Source organism: Ammospiza nelsoni, chromosome 6 (assembly GCF_027579445.1).
Source record: "Ammospiza nelsoni isolate bAmmNel1 chromosome 6, bAmmNel1.pri, whole genome shotgun sequence".
NCBI classification, from domain to species: Eukaryota; Metazoa; Chordata; class Aves; order Passeriformes; family Passerellidae; genus Ammospiza; species Ammospiza nelsoni.
In genome coordinates this window covers 12,824,998-12,841,419 of record NC_080638.1, presented here as the reverse complement: position 1 = coordinate 12,841,419, position 16,422 = coordinate 12,824,998, and the positions used below count along the sequence as shown (strand labels likewise).

The 16,422-nt window shown below is 42.5% G+C and overlaps 1 protein-coding gene across 3 annotated transcripts; it reads right to left on the bottom strand.

The window, feature by feature from the left end:
* Nucleotides 1-1,534: 1,534 nt before the first annotated feature.
* RNF141 (ring finger protein 141) lies at nt 1,535-14,203 on the bottom strand. 3 transcript variants are annotated; one of them, XM_059475190.1, is made up of 7 exons: nt 14,133-14,199; nt 12,705-12,741; nt 12,080-12,279; nt 10,509-10,617; nt 9,376-9,557; nt 6,309-6,416; nt 1,535-4,775 (listed from the first exon to the last, which is right to left on the bottom strand). In XM_059475190.1, exons 3-7 carry the CDS (start codon nt 12,262-12,264, stop codon nt 4,625-4,627), a joined length of 735 nt encoding a protein of 244 aa, XP_059331173.1. In that variant the 5' UTR covers nt 12,265-12,279; nt 12,705-12,741; nt 14,133-14,199; the 3' UTR covers nt 1,535-4,624. The 3 variants fall into 3 exon arrangements, with proteins under 3 accessions (XP_059331173.1, XP_059331174.1, XP_059331175.1); XM_059475191.1 differs by lacking the exon at nt 12,705-12,741 and having other exon boundaries at nt 14,133-14,203; XM_059475192.1 differs by lacking the exons at nt 12,705-12,741; nt 14,133-14,199 and adding an exon at nt 13,609-13,639.
* Nucleotides 14,204-16,422: the final 2,219 nt, after the last annotated feature.

Genomic DNA, 16,422 nt, shown 5'->3' with positions numbered 1-16,422 from the left:
GCATTTCTCCCCCACACCTCTCAAAGCACTGAACACCACTGTTAAACAGCACAGTCTGTATGTAACTGAGACACCAACACCACTGCTTCATTAGTCACGCACCATGACTGACAGGTCTCACATCAAATGTTTTTGAAGGGCTGTTAAAATGGGTCAGAACCACATCAGCATGGAAGCACAGATTGTTGTATCAAACTCCTACCTTCTTACACTTACAAATTTCAGAGGTGCAGGTTTCCAAATACTTTAGATTTACTTTGTGAAAACACCCAGCATTTTTAAATAGCACTTTGAACTAAAGAAGAGTGCTCATTTAATCACCTATTGGATTGTATTCTTCATTCCAGCAGACACACAGTGCAAAGTTCTATCTAGGTTCACAAAACTGATCATTCCTTCTAATGTTAAACCTACAAATCCCATGCCCAGTGTTTACTATTTGGATTTTGATGGGTTAGTGAGGTAAGTACAGATCTGCTAATGAACATCTTGGCAGCTCAGACACAAAAGCAGAATGTGCTGTCCTATCCCTCACAGCTGTAACACTGGCTGGCTCAGAGTGAAACATTACCTGGTGGTCACACACTGTGGTCACTGGAAAGCACACAGCCCCATCCAGGCTAATTCCAGTGACACATCCAGCAGGAAAAGTTTTCAGTCCTTAAAGAATATTGCTATATGATAAATTCTATGCCTTGGAATCAAGCATTGGAAGAAATGACAGCGAACAAAAATTGAAATGACTGATGTTTAAGACACACTCATAAAGCAAAATTCTGTTCACACACTTAAAACAGTGAGAATAAAACCTCTGGCAAGTTATCTTCAGGGATGATTCAACAACAGAAGCCCAAAGAAAATAATTACTGTCATATTACTTCCATTCCAGAGTGTGTGTGAATACAAAATCAAAGCATTTGTATATGCAGTGTAAGGATTAAGGCCAGGCAGGTTAACATACAGCTCCTACTTACATCAAACATCCTTAGGGCTCCCTGACAGGCTGTTCTTCCAGGATCTATCTGGATGCAAAGCACAAATAACCGTGGCCAGTATGTTCCTTCCAAAAATAAACCATTTGGCACATACAGCTCTACAGGGGTGGGACTGAACAGCTCAGTTCAAACCTGTAACACAGAGATCTCAGTGGTTGGCCTGGTTTCCAGAACTGGAAAGAGTATGGATGAAAAAACCTTTCTAATTATGTATAGAATTTTATTTAAAGGAAAGAGAAGGAAGCTAAATACACCATTTCCCACAAAATGGTGGGAAACGGTGTATTTCCAAAAAAAAAAACAAAAAACCAAAACCCAAAAAAGCAGCCTATCATCACACTGATATGGTGCCTAAAGTTGAAACCTAGTAAATATAAAGCTTTGCTAATTGCTCTGGTACACCTACCTCCTGCTGTGCCTGTCAACTGGTCATTTTATCCATTCTAATTTCCTGATCTGTTAATGAATTCTGCTCCCATTTCTGCCTTGGCTTCGAAAGATCCAAACAGATAAGCCAAGTAACTAGACAGAGGAAAGAGTTACATTAATTACATATTTTAATTCTTACATAAAACAAGGAAAAATTAAGAAAAAAATACTCCAAACCTCAGCATTCTTAAACTTCAAAATACCATCAGAAACATGATGAAATTACTTGGGGTAAAAGTGTACCACACTTCTCTGAAAATAAAAATCCTTTCCCCAAACAAACATGTTCCTCAATATTGTCCTGTAAGAATTAGAGTTGTTTAATTTTTCCCATAATCTCAGAATGTTCCAATTTATTTGTGTCCCTAGAAGAGGTCAAATCAGAGCCAGTTTCTTTTTTTGCAGAGCTGCATTGAGGTACCTTGTTGATACAACCCTTCAAAGTTTGACAGCTCTGACTCACCACACTTTCAACCACACCACCTGTACAATGCAATTGTATTTGGATCAAAACTCAGTTTTCACAATTCTCTGGTACCAAAGCCAAGAGATTCCTTAAGCTTAAAAGAACTCTAACATTTCTTCCAAAGTAACTTTATTGCACAATTCATAGACAAAGTTTAATATAGTGGAATGTTCTTAGCTATTAATACCATCTCTAATGTTTAAGTTACAATTTCACATTAAACCTGTAAGAAATGTTCACTTAACACAAGAAAGTTAATTTATTCTAATGCCCCCCACCAACAGCTATTTGCAGTAATTCACATTTTCAAGGTCTAACTTCTGGAACTCATTGCCATGTCCATACCAATGGATTCCTTTTCCAAAATTGTTTGCTAAATGTTGCACTTCAGACTAAGTAATACCAACCAGTACCAAATAACTAGGTTTTCAGTGTTAAAGTATCTATTTCTCCATATAACATACAGTACATTTATTTTACAAGGCACACATTACAGTATCTACATCACAGCAGTGTGAATTACAGCAACTTAATTTAAAAAAGCTGTACAGAATACAAAGTTTACTTTTGCACTATTTAAATAATTTTTGCATTAGTTTATATTGTAATTGTCATTATGCTGCAATTAACTTGTTTGCATCATTATAAAATTACATTTTAAGAAGTTCATGTAAGTTCTCAGCAGAAAATCAACTTATAAAATTTCAGTTCAGAAGTATAATTCTTGAAGTACTTGAAAAATAAAGTTAGCTTGAGTCTTTCATTTAGATGCTCTTTCTGTTCCAGTGATATAAAAAGTTTAAAAAATTCAAAGATTATCTGAAAGTTCTGAACATGGACTAATGCAACCTCAAAACACAAAAAGAAACCAAACTGGTGCATTATTAGGAACACCTGCACATGTTTTAGTGGGAAATCCTGGGCCAGAAACGATTTCCAGCCCAAACAACAACTGCCTTTATGCAACCAAACACTCTATACATTTACTGAAGAATATCTCATTGCTATCAACGGCTTAAGAAAAGGGGAAAAAAAAAAAGAGTTCTCAGCTGTATACACTCCTAAAAGGATTTTTCCATAGCTAAATACAGATTTACACACTAAGCCATACTGGCTCTCAGGTGACAGAAACATGAAGGGTACGTTGCTCCTTTGTCATAAAACCTATGATAAATCTGACAATGGTGTCACAAGCCAAGCTCAAACAGGTGCCATACTCTGTGCACATTCTTTAACAAATTGATGTAATTAAGTTATTTTGTAGCCAATTAAGAAAAATAACCTAAATGTGCATATCTACATGCACACATGCCTTTTAGTTCAGAACCTGTCTGTGATAAAAGGACTTAATCCTTAGGGCATCATGGAATTTTAACAGGTATGGTAAGGAAAAATGCAGTCTCACAGTAAGCAAGATCTATGCTGTTATTCCTTCAAATGCTACACTTGAATATTTTAACTTGAGGTTACTGAGTGAGAAAAAGTAATACTTGTTAATATACATATATATATATAAAATTAATTCTCTACAGTAGCCACTCATTTCCATAACACTATTTATGCAAAAGAGGCCTAAGATGGGTTTCCTGAATACTAACAATTTTAGACTGTCTAAACTCAGCTCTTAAAGGCTTTATTCTGCTAGACACAAAATACTGTTGCACTCCAGTTGAGATATCCCTTTTCCAAGCTGTCACATGTGCATCTCAGTCCAAGCCACACTATTGTTAGTTTCCCTCTGCTACATAAAAGCATATTGCACTTGTAGATAGAAAGTAGAGCACCCTTACTTAGATTATCACTTGTAACTCTTCATATACCTTTTAACTCTGATCTCATCACTTCAAAAACTCAAGAGGAGCAGATAAAGCCACAGCATCACACTAAACTACACCTTAAGTGCTAATTCAAATAAAGGCATTCTCTTCAGATATGCCCAATGTTTAGAAATAATTATAGCTGTTCTTTATCAAAAACTACTGAAGCTGATTTACTGCTTTTAGGATTGTGTACGAATTTAATGTTTCCAAGCTAATAAGACTATGCTAAATATCATATTTAAAAAAATATTCTAAGAGATAAGTCTTGTTAGAAGAATAAGGGGAAGTGCACAAGTACATTTACAGACCTGCCTACACTCTCAAAAACAGATTTAAAATAATTAATACTAAAAGTTATAACAGATCAGATTAAGTATCTGTAAACACTAAGAGCAGCAATAACTTCCTACTGAAGAACAGGCAGTGGGACATCTTCAAGTTTCAACAGTAAAATTTCAAATTAATAACCACTAGTGCTAACTCATCATCTTTATTCACATTAGTTGTGAATAAGGGACTGCTTTGAAGGGTAGGAACTGTGAGGTCAAGCCATCTGCCACGGTTCATCTCTGTAGCAGGACACTGCGATGCTCAAACAGCAGTTTGCAGTTGTAGTTGTGCTGTTACAAGTTGCTTCGTCGAGTAGTTGAACTGTTAATTAACATCAAACGTTGTTGTTAAAGTAAACTGTGTTAATGATCCAAGAGTTTGCTGAAAGAACAGTTCAATAACGAGGACTGCACACACAGAGACTTGCTCAGATCCCCTGTGCTTTAGGAGAGCAGCGCAGATTCACAGCAGCCGAGGGGAGAAGGGAAGGACAGACTGTGAAGAACGGCAAGGAGGGGGAAAACCAGACGCTGGGGAAAAGAAAAGCTTCAAGTGGTTGTGCCACGATCAGCCTGTGGGCAGGGTCAGGGTCTGTGGGGCTGCCCAGCCTCATCCACCATGTTAAGGATGTAAGTGGCAATGTCATCTTCTGTAGGGGCCTCTGACACCACCCAGGAGTCTCCTGCCCCAGTCACCTGCCGGCGGCACACGGGACAGTTTCTGTGGCGGTCACTCCTGTTAGGAAGGCACAGAAATGAGTGCTTTTCGCTGGCCACAAAAAGCCAAAAGAGCCCCCAAAAGGACAAACAAAACCCAAACAAAAACCAGCCCAGTGAGAACTTCAAGAATGATCACATTAACTGGATTAAGCCACCTATCTATTTTGCTTGTTTAAAAACTTCTTTCTTTGTGAGGAAGATTTCTGAATGCAGCTCCATTCTTTGAGTGAAAATTTGGAATCATGTTCCTCCTAATCCTTTGCTCAGGTCAGACAGGATCATCTGGCTACCTGGCCAGAAAGTTTAAATGGAAATTCACTGTCTAAATTAATTCTTCCTATCTTCAGGAATTCAGCTAAGGTCCTTAGAAACCCATCTCCACAGGCTTCCAAGATAAAGAGAAGAAGGAGCCTTTTCCTGGGTCATGCAGCCCACAGAGGTTTAGAACTGGTCCCGTGGAATCCCAACTTTTGAGCTGGGAGCCTCCATTATGCCTTAATTAAGAGGAGATCAACCTTAACAATTGCAGACCAAAAAAAAGCTTGGTGCAGCTGGAATTTAGTGAGGAGTTCAGCTGATTCATCAACCAAAGCAGTGTATAATCCACTCTCCAGCACAGTCACTAAACTAAGCCCTGTCCTGCTGATCGATGTTAGGACATTTTCCCAGACGAGAGAAATGACTTGCTGTATTCTGAGATCCAATGATTTTTACAATGTTTTTCCTTGTGGAAGCCTGGTGTTTGTTACAAGAGTAACTTCCCTGGTAAGACTTTCAAAAAGCCACAAAACAAATTCTTATGCACAAATTATGTGCAAATCCATTTGCATTAACTAGCCAACAAAACCCTTTTTGAACAGAGCAGGTCTGTGTCTCCTAATGCTAGACTGCCTGGACACTTCCCTAATCCCTGAAGGCCTGTATGGTCAGACAAGAGCTGTATTCCTCCACAAAGAAGTTCTTCTCTCCCACTTTTCCAAGAACTGATGTATCAGAGATGCAGAAGCTGAAAAGGTGTTCAATTTACTGTGAAGCTGAACACTGTAAGGTACACATTATATACATTGTTATAAATTTGAAGGTGCTGCCATGGAGAAGAAATATTTTCCTGGAAGAGTCTGATATAGTTAAATGAGTAAATTGTATGCTGTTTATCTGAAGTGAAAGCATAACATATGGAAAAAAACCTCCCTGATAGTTATTTCCCAAGTAAGTGACAGACAGTCCAACTTGCCTTCATACTTGCACAGTCTTAACAAGCCTTAAATGAGATTTGTGAAGCATAACATGCCAGCATTGCATATACCATCTTCTCAAGTTTCTGAGCAAGACTGTAACAATTCAATTTTAGAAGAATAAAAAGATGTAAGAAATTACAAAACAAATGCTGAACAGCATTTTCACATCTCTTTTTTACAAAATTTCCTGCCTTCCTTCTGCTTCAGTCTGCTTTTACTCAATTTTAAATTATTTGGCAACCACAGAATCTGTCAAATCAAACTGAAACACGCATACTATAAAATAATGAATGTTCTTTTGTGTATATTACCATTTATCAATGCATTTCTGGCAGAAACTGTGAGCACACGGCAGGATGAGATCAGCACGCCCATCCATGCAGATGCAACATTCCTCTTCATCTGTCAGCTGTTTAACCCTGCAGAAGAGAAGACACTGTTTTCTTCCAGATGTTTGATATTTATGCCCCAGTAACTACATCAGTTATTACATTTTTCATAATAATTACTGATGGCCAGAAAGAAACACCTGTGCTTTTAATTTGTGAATGGGCTACTTATGTCATCCCAGCCTATGTCAGCAGTGAACTAAACTAAGCCAGAATGTGCATTTATTTTTTGTGTTAGTATTTGTGTCAGCTGCTTTTGGTGTTGCCAAGGGTTCTGTAAATTCCTTTTCATATCAACAAGGAAGTGTGAGGAGTTGTAACTGTTTCATATCACATGACTGGGAAAAGAACAGAAACACTGTTTACATTAAAGGCAGGAGAAGAACCTGCCTTCCTTCCTGTCACTGCACCTCAGGCTGAACTAATTCATAATGCACTTTCCAAATTTCTGTGTGCTGGTTTATATCCTAGACAAAAACATGCACGTCAAGAGGATCACTACCAGAATGCAGCTTCACTCATTTCACATGGCATCAAAATGCCAGGGGCTGAACTACTCACTAGATTGAAAAGGCTGATTTTAGCTTGCAATATGCTCCATATGAGTGCTCCCCAAATTAGGACTCTCAAGATGATTGTTACCACAGCTTTTCCAGTTAAACTCCCTGGTGTTTTTGTTGGTGGGGAAGCTTAAAAATTATCTCACTACCAAAGACAGATGTTGACATTTTATATCTTTTCCCCAAATATGAGGTATCTTTATCTAATGTTCTTAGCAGGAGTATCTCAAATGCTGGCACCATCAAGACTTCTCAAGGGCAAAAAGATGCAGAGCATCCTCAGCTTTCACTGGCCTAACCAGACATGTAAAGTTTGCAATTTTATGGTCACAGCTCACTTCCAAAACAACCAAGGAACTGTTCTAAAATGCATGGGTTGTTCCAAAAACCCTAATTTGGGAATCCCTGTTCTGACCTGAGGGACAGAGATAGCATTCTAGAAAAAAATGGCATTTCAGGAGTTAGTCCACCTTAATGACTACTGACCAGACAATTTTTGCTTAGGTATCTAAGGGAGCTTGTCAAATACAGATTCATTTTTGACCTGTACAGAATAGCCAGCTACTAAACAGCAGTCAACATGACTTTGTTCTCTCTTTCAGTAAGTCCTTGGGGTTTCCTTTTTAATTTGCTGTTGGAGAAATACTTTAAAGTGATAGATTTTTTTTTACAGATGGCAGTTTGCATACAATGAGGACAACAATTTCCAAGAAGCCTGCTCACTGGGTTCTTTAGACCTGTTCCCTTCTCGTTTTTCTCCCCCATGCAATTCTCAGTACTAACCTTCAATAGCACTTGAATTTTTGAGATTTGCTGGTGTCTACACAAGCAATTATAAAAGGCCTATTTATAAAGCTTCTGCAAAGTCAGCTTTAGTCACAGTACTAAGTTCCTGAAGAAACAGTAAAATAAAGGAGTGACAGACAAAGGAAATGCTTATCTCTTTGTTATCAGAATGTATAAACCACTTAGGCATATTTTGAATGCTCTGAATAGGAAGTGGATGTTGTAGAGATATGGGGTATTATTCCAGGGGAAAAAGTTAAGAATTGAACAGATAACACTTGCTATTTTTAGATAGTGAAGGCTAACTTTGCAGAGCTGAAAAATGTCTGAAGGTGAGAAGAACTTAGGCAAATGGGTGGTTTTCACAGAAAAATATACAGAAGATTTCATTGGTGCAGAATACTTGAAGGTGCTTCAGCTTATATTTTCCTTAGTAACTTGCAAAACTTGGGTAAGACACAAGCTCACCAAACTTCATCATATTAGCAAAGTATGTTCTGTTTTTATTTGTGAATGATACTGCCTCGAGTAATGAAGTTTACAAACAAGAAGGATCTCCTCTGTCTCCAAGTCTGAAAAACTGAAAAAGAAACTCATATAGGAAATCTTTTATTCTCCTTATTGACTTTAGCAATATATAAAGTTGTTTTGCCAAAGTAACTGAGGTCTAAGTTATTTGATTTGTTGTTTGAAGCAAAAGACCATTTCCAGAAAAATGTGTGAGAAAGCAATTTTCCTGTTCTTTCTCAAACATGTTCACAATTTACAGGAAATTAAATGAAAATAAAATAATACCTTCTGCAATCCACTGACAGAAAAACCAAAGGGCTCTATGGAGTGACAACACAGGTGACCCCTTTTTCCTTTCAACAGCTGAAGAGTGACACTCAGGCTGTTTCATGAAAATACCTGGCTGCCAGCTCTTCACTGGTGAACACAGAGAACTCTACCATTTACTACCTTTTCCTGTAAAACCTAGCTCTACCTCACTTTAAACTGAGTTAGGACCATGAACTTATTCAGGAAAAGTAAGGAACTACTGGTAGCAGCAACACTTCCACACAGGGAAAGGGTGACAGGCTTCTTGCTTTTACATTCAGTTTGAACTCAAGTTATTGCAGGTGTTGACCTCAGTCTTTTGTTTTTCCTCTGGTTAACAAAGCAGAAGGTCAGCATGAGTGAGACAATTCACATTTTTCCAGTCTTGCAAGTTAAATTATTACCATAATGGATGGGTTTCTAGTGGCAACAGATGGGAACTTCCACATGCCAAATGTAAGAGGAAGAGAAAGTTTAAGTGGAACAATAACAAAATGTGTTTAAACAAACACTGTCAAACCCCCTGGATTTGTAGCTGCAGCTGATTCCGTTTCCTCCTGTTCCCTTATTCAGGACACTCAGCATTTACTATGTTCCTACTAGAACTGATCTCTAAAAGGGCTCTGCTGAAGCTAAGGTGTGGTAGCACCAGATTTCAGGAATTAACCCAAGTGCACTGCAGCTCCCTTGGTGCAAGGGAAGGTGTCTGTTCCTGTTTGTGATGGTACAAAGCTCTGCAGCTATCAAGAACAAGCAGGTATTTGCAGTTCAGGTTTGAAGCACAACTCCCAAAATGCTTATGCTGTAACTGTGTATCCAAATACCTTCCCATCCACAAGCTGGCCTGACACGAAGACAGAGACCTCCAGCTCTCAGCAGCTTCTTCAGAAGTATCACTCTGTGCAAGAACTCCTGCTGCTTGATTGGTGATGTCTTTATAAAGCTGAGTGAACTGATACAAGTTCAAGATTCTGGAAGCTTCCACGATGCCACTTGTTTTATTTATCTTAAGATATGAGAATTGTTTACAATTACTTATCAGGTTTTAACTTGGCATTGCTCAGAATGTTTGTACAGCCCTGCAGTTCTCATGTAAGGCAGCAGCCTCCTTCCTCAGTGCCCTTCACCACATTAACAAGCTGCAATCTGCCTCAGCACGTCAGGACTGCCCACAGCTGCAGAGTGAGGAACACCACAGGCAGCACCACAATTTTAGGGCAAGGACATTTCCAACACTACTCCAATGGATTCAGGTGTGAGTAGGGACCTAACATCCAAAGAAATGGGCTGAACTTAGAACCAGGCACAGGAAAATCAGTTATTTAATATCTGAACTCAAAATTGCCTACAGTGATGGCTGCCTTAACAAAAACTAGGAGTAAACAGCAAAGTACCAACTGTTGGTTTCAAACAGAGTTTGCCTTGTTTAACCACACATTAAGATTGCTCAGGGCACTCAGGATCATTAAAGGACTTTACCTTTAAGGACAGGATAGAGAGGGGAAAATCTCCTCATTAGACAGAGCAAACTTCATAAGGTTTTGTCATTAATTAAAACATTTAATCTTTAGATTGGTTTTCTAAGGGATCAGACTATGTACAGGCACACTAGCTCAACTGATAATGCCTGAAAACCTGATTAATTTCTACTACTAATTTCAAAATCTACAGTTGGCAGTTTGTTGTACCATTTGATTACTTGACCTCACAAATCACCTGCATTTGTAACTAAAGGCTGTAAGAGCTCCACTGGAAGGCATCACTCCTTTAAACTTAGTTATAACTATGTTTTTGTTGTCGTGCTTTTTGCAGAAACTTAGCATTTAGACTTAATTTATCTCCAACAGCATCTTTGAATGCATCATCTGTATCAAAACACCTGAAGCAGGTGTTGGATTTTACAAGTAAAACTGACAGTCCTCAAATCTGTGCATCAAATTAAAATGTTCACACTTACTTTGGTACATATTATCCTAACGATCACCTTCCAGAAAGCAGAAGAATCAGACCCAGGCTGCACTTCAAACAACAGATGTTTGTCTTGTCCAGAAGCCAATTTTGCAGTACTGAAACAAAGCAACATCAGTTTAAAGCCATGTGCTGGACCTGCAAAGATCAGCAGCCTCAGCCAAGTGTGATTATTTATGGTTCACCTGTCTCCTCTCTATCCCTAAAAGAGATTTTAGCAATACTGCCCAGGGGCATCAAATTATAGAGTATGACTTTCTTAGCATGTCATTGAATACTCAATCCATTTCATTTTAAACTGCACAGCAAACTTCAGAAAATGTTGAGCAAGTCTTCTGATCCAGCACCAGCAAGCAGGTGTACTTCATAGACATTTAAATTCACATATACTCTCACTGTTTATTACACTAATCACACAATCTCTTCTCCAATCTGAAAAGTTATTTCCTCAACAGGTATGTAAAAAAAAAAGCCTGTGAGTACCAGCATATGCTGATGAGGTGACTTTTTGTTAGTATATATTAATAATGAGTAGTCAGGTGAACGTGTCAGGTGACCTAAGACTTGTTTCTTTAATGGGACACAGACACAACATTCTAGTCCACAAGAATCAGAGTATTTTCAGGTTTAGGTAAACACTGGAAAGAAAGAAACTACTTGAATGACAGTAATTTAGAGTGAATTATACTAATATATGCCTGGAGTCTCAGGCAAAACATCAGGTTACGTTCTTCAAAATCTATTTATGTGCCTACCCAGAAGACAGCTGTGTGTTTTTCAAGGTCATTCAAAAAAGTGTGACCCTCTCCAAGATAATTTCTAAACTGAATACAAATTCACATTTTAGCTAAACAGCAAACATTACAAAGCCCTTATTCAGTGTGTGTGTGTTTCCACTTCATTTTATCACTCTCACAGTGTACCATAAATACAGGCTAAACATGACAACACTGCTTTTTTGCTCATTTCCTTTTACTGTCATTGTGCTGCTCTAGCAAAAGGCAGGCTATGAAAAATCAGACAAAAAAGCAGCCTGTTGTTTGGGATTATCTAGGTCACTGGTTTGGGACAGTAAGATACAGCTCATCCTTAATGAGGAGCAGCCTGGCACGTCTGCAGAGGTGCCAGGGATGGTCACCAACAGCTCTGTCCCAGGTGCCACCCTGCCCACGTGGATCTGCTGTCCCTGGCAGGCTCCTGCTGCTCCTTCCCACCCAAACTGACAGGCAGAGAGGAAGCAGCATTGCCTCTTCAGGTGGAAGGGAGAACAATAAGGGACACAGGTGACACTAACACAAAGATGACTCTAAACCACCTCTTGTGAACTGTTAAGAGAGAGCAACACTTGCTGGAAGAAGAGGACTGCAGAGAAGGGAATTTAAGGAGAAAAGGCTTGGGTTTGGAGTGTAATTACAACCATTATAAAAACATAAAGAAATGAAGGATAATTTCAAAACCATTGGGCCAGTTCTGGCTTACCAGCACACAATAATATATTGCACACAAGGTCTTTGTAAAATACAAAAAAAAAAAAAAAAAAAGAAGCAAAGTAAAGCTTACATATCATTGAGTTCAGCTACTCTTCCCAGAAACTCTTCATAGGTTAGGAAACCACTTTCTTGAACCAAAGAGGCATGCTTTGCTACTTTTTCTGGCAACTTGTTAATTACAGTTTGTGTGTGGTTTGAAATCTGTTGACCCATGGTGAAGCTCTTCACCTCAGTTTTGCAGAGAGAAGTTCTCATTCACTTGTGGAGTCTCTGCCAAAAATATTTGAGAGTTACATTTGTGTGTTTGTGAATGGCTACTCCCTCACTTTCTTTTAGCCTACAATAATTATTCCACAAGTAACTGAATAGTTACATCAGAAACAATGCAGAACACTTCAAAGAGTCTGGAATGTGGCATTATAATCTTACTAAAAATGTACTGTTTTGCTTACAGCAATACTTATATTAAATTGACATAACTTTCCACACAGATTCAGCTCCAACACACACATATATAAATACATTCAATGGAATGGGAAAAAAAAATCTTAAGATGACAATGGTAATTTATGACAAACTTTGTTTATTCTAAATATTTGTGAGTGTGAATATCAGAATGTTTGCAAGTAGGCACATCAATGTCTCTTTATACATAGACACCACATTAGGAATCAGCTTTCTTACATCAAACTTACATTAGCAGATCAAAAGAACTCCCATGGCATTCTGAAACTGGTAAGCCAAGGAATCTGTGTCAGTGTAAACCAATTTAGAGACCTCCCTATCCACACAAAACACTCAACTTCAGGCTGTATTACAGAACTGACTTGCTCAAATGTCTCCAACTCTGAATTACTTCACCTTTCCTTCACACCCAAATCTTTTTCCCCAAAAATCTGCCGAAGGATCAATGCCATGCCCTCTGAGTATTTATCTACTTACTCCCCTTCATCCCCCTGCATCTGACTTCCCCCAAAATGCCTCTTTGCAGAGTTCATTGTTCGTCAAGCAAACCAGTTGTGTCAGGCCCTTTTAAGACTTCTACAGACGGAGGTATGTGAGGGCAAGGGAACTGCAGAACATCCACCTAAACTCACACAGGAGCAGTCTGAATGAGCTGCGTTACAAACTCCTGAAGGGAGGCACCACAGAGAAAGCAGCACTTTGTCCTGCAGGCAGCTGCAGCAGCACTTGGGCTCAACCCCGCCCAGAACAAAATTCACAGCTGTTGAGATCTCAGCACGGTGCGAGAAAAACACAGCACACCAAGCGAGCATACTGAAGTACTATGCAATTTCACCACAGTAAGGTTCCAGTTAATGGCTGGAATTGTGACTTAATTCTGTTCCCACACATGCTCCCCCTCCAGTGACGTTTCTCCTTCCCGATAAGGCTCCAGCGCCTCCTGCCCCGCTCTCCGGGGTTCGGTGAGCACACGGCCAGGCCCGCACGTCAGCAGCACAACCTGGCACCTGCGGACACCTCCTCCCGGACCCGCCGGGCTCTGCTCCCCCGAGCCCCTGAGGGAGCGCCGTGCCTCCTGCGGGCTGCCCAGCTCAGCACCTACACCGCAGCACTGAAAAGTTCGGGGAGAAACACCTGCGAGGGCGTTTGCAGAACTGGATATCGGGAAAGTTTCACCCGAGGGTGGTCGAGCACTGAGCAGGCTCTCCAGGGAAGTGGTCATCACAGCAGCGACTCTGAGAGAGTTCAAGAAGCGTTCGAAGAACACTCTCAGGAACATGGGGATGACTCTTGGGGTGTCCTGTGCACGGCCAGGAGCTGGACTTTGATCCCTGTGAATCCCTTCCGACAAGGCACTCCATGAAATGTTCCCTATTGTTCACCCTTCAAGACCTCACACACCCCGCGTCACCCGCAGACCCACGAGGCGCCCCCAGCAGCGCGGACGGGCCCCGGCACGGCCCCTCACGCCCCAGGCGCGCCCCGCCCGCCCTCCCCCGGTGCCGGCCCTCAGCGCGGGACGGGCCGCGCTCAGCCCGGCTGCGTCACGGCCGCCCCGCCCGCTCCCCCCGCCCGGCCCTGCCTGCACCCGCCGGCTTCCCCCGGGCCGGGCCTTGCGCTCGGCGCCGAGGGGCGGCGGGGGGCGGGTCCCCGCTCACCGCATCCCCGACACGTCCCGCGGAGGAGCCGCCGCCGCCCCACGGGCACCGCAGCGCCGCGCCCGCTCCCCCGCGCCGCGCAGGCGCGCGCTCGGCGGCGGCGCGCGGGGGTGACGCAAGCGCGCGGCTCGCGCCCTTGTTGCCGGGACACGGCGGACGCGGGGCCCGGGCGGCTCTGCCCTCGCCGCCGCTCTCACGGCGGGGCCCGGGTGGCTCTGCCCTCGCCGCCGCTCTCACGGCGGGGCCCGGGCGGCTCTGCCCTCGCCGCCGCTCTCACGCCGGGGCCCGGGTGGCTCTGCCCTCGCCGCCGCTCTCACGGCGGGGCCCGGGTGGCTCTGCCCTCGCCGCCGCTCTCACGGCGGGGCCCGGGCGGCTCTGCCCTCGCCGCGGCTCTCACGGCGGGACCCCGCCGGCCCTGCCCTCGCCGCCGCTCTCACGGCCCTCGGCCTCCTTCCCTCTGTCCCGGTCCCGGCTGTAAGGCCGCTGCACCCAGCGGTGCGGTGGCGTTGTCGCCTAGAGGAGCGGGCCCCGCCTAAACATCAATCGGGTCGATTAGGTTGGAAAAGGTCTGAGATCGTCGAGTCCAACCTGTGACCGAACAGCACCCTGTCACTTAGACCATGGCACTGAGTGCCACGTCCAGGTCGTTCCCTAAACACCTCCAGGGACGGTGACTCCAGCACGGCCCTGGGCTGCCCATTTCAATGTCTATCAACCCTTCTGTGAAGAAATTCCTGCTACTGTCGAACCTGAACCTCCCCTGGCACAGCCTACGTCCTCTCATCCTGTCGCTGCTTTCCTGGGAGAAGAGACCAACCCTCTCCTGGTCACAGCCTCCTTTCAGGCAGTTGTAGGGAGTGATAAGGGCATCCCTGAGCCTCCCTTTCCCCAGGCTAAACACCTCCAGCTCCCTCATAATAATTTTGCTCCCGACCCTTCTCCAGCTCCACTGCCCTTCTCTGGGCTCGTTCCAGTCCCTCACTGTCCTTCCTAATGGGTCCAGAACAGGTCACAGCACTCAATGTGTGGCCTCACCAGTGCCCAGTGAAGGGGGACAGTCCCTGCCCTGCTGGCAACACTATTATCCATTCTGATACACAGCAGAAGTGCTGTATAGAGCTGGTTTGTGTAAGAAAAACTCTGTAATAGCTGGGCTGACAATAACAGGATCACTTTTTGCCTTGCTGCACCCTCAGGAGATGCACACTCAGTGCTGCACTGTCCTGGATTCACAGTGCCTTCACTCTTAACTATGAGCTCTATTAAATAGTGATTTAAATGATGCTTAATGGAGTCTGGGTGCCTGGCTCAGTGGGATCATCCCAGGCCACAGCTGCTGGTGCAAACCCCGGTCTGCAGGGAGGATGTGGGCGGTGGATGTGAGTGGCAAGGGTCAATGCTGGCTGACCTCTTCACAAAAAAACCCAACACCCATAAACGTCAACAAGCCATTGAGAAACAGACATCCTGGAACATCCTATGGGTCATGCACATCCTGATGCTGTAATATTTAATTCTACTTTTTTTTTTTTTCTTAATTTTAAGAGGAGAAAAGGAGTAGTACTTCCCCTTCCTGCCTGCTTCTGTTCACACATGGACACACGTACTTCCCACGCCAAAGGCATCCCTATATTCCAGGCAGGGATTGGGCTGGACTGGAAACCTTGCTGTGTTTCCTGCAGGCCAAGCACCCCTTTTGCCTAAGGTCAGCAGACATCTGCAGCCTCAGTGTGGGAATCTGAGTGGTGTTACCACCAAGTGACAAGAACAGACTGTGCTCTCCTGCTCAGTGGGATGAGTTATTAGTCCATGGTGCTTGAGCAGCTCTGGCACATCAAGGAGCTTCAGAACTGTTGAGAAGGTCTCATTAAAAAAAAAAAAAAAAGAGCACAACACTTGAGAAAAATCAGAAACATAATGAAGAATTTCTCTTAAGTTTCTTCTACCTCTAGTTAAGGGTTTGGTGTTTGACACTCTTGATCTAGATACTTGAATAAATGTTTCCTGTTTGCCTTGTAGTAGGTGCATCCCTTGCAATTACATTGAACAATGAGCAGGAATGTTTTGTACTTTCCAATGTGACTGAGTTGTGCTAACTACATAGAGACAATATCAAATAGAGAACTTGTTGATTAGTACTTACAGTTGCCTTAATTCTATACAGAACAATGTAACAGCTCCTTTAGCCCTTGTGGTGTTGGCATAAATTGTGTAGTGAAATGGAAAGGCAGATCAAACCATGTGCATTGGTCAGGTAGCAGTAGCAAGGTCAGGATGAATGCTGAGTTTT

Bases quoted from the DNA above. Each gene is read 5' to 3' on its own strand.
- RNF141 (XM_059475191.1), bottom strand. From the start codon at position 12,264: ATGAGAACTTCTCTCTGCAAAACTGAGGTGAAGAGCTTCACCATGGGT. The intron at 10,618-12,079 runs GTAAGCTTTACT...GCTTTGTTTCAG, and splicing joins GTAGCTGAACTCAATGATAT to TACTGCAAAATTGGCTTCTG. The intron at 6,417-9,375 runs GTATTTGGATAC...TCTCTTCTGCAG, and splicing joins GCCAGCTTGTGGATGGGAAG to GGTTAAACAGCTGACAGATG.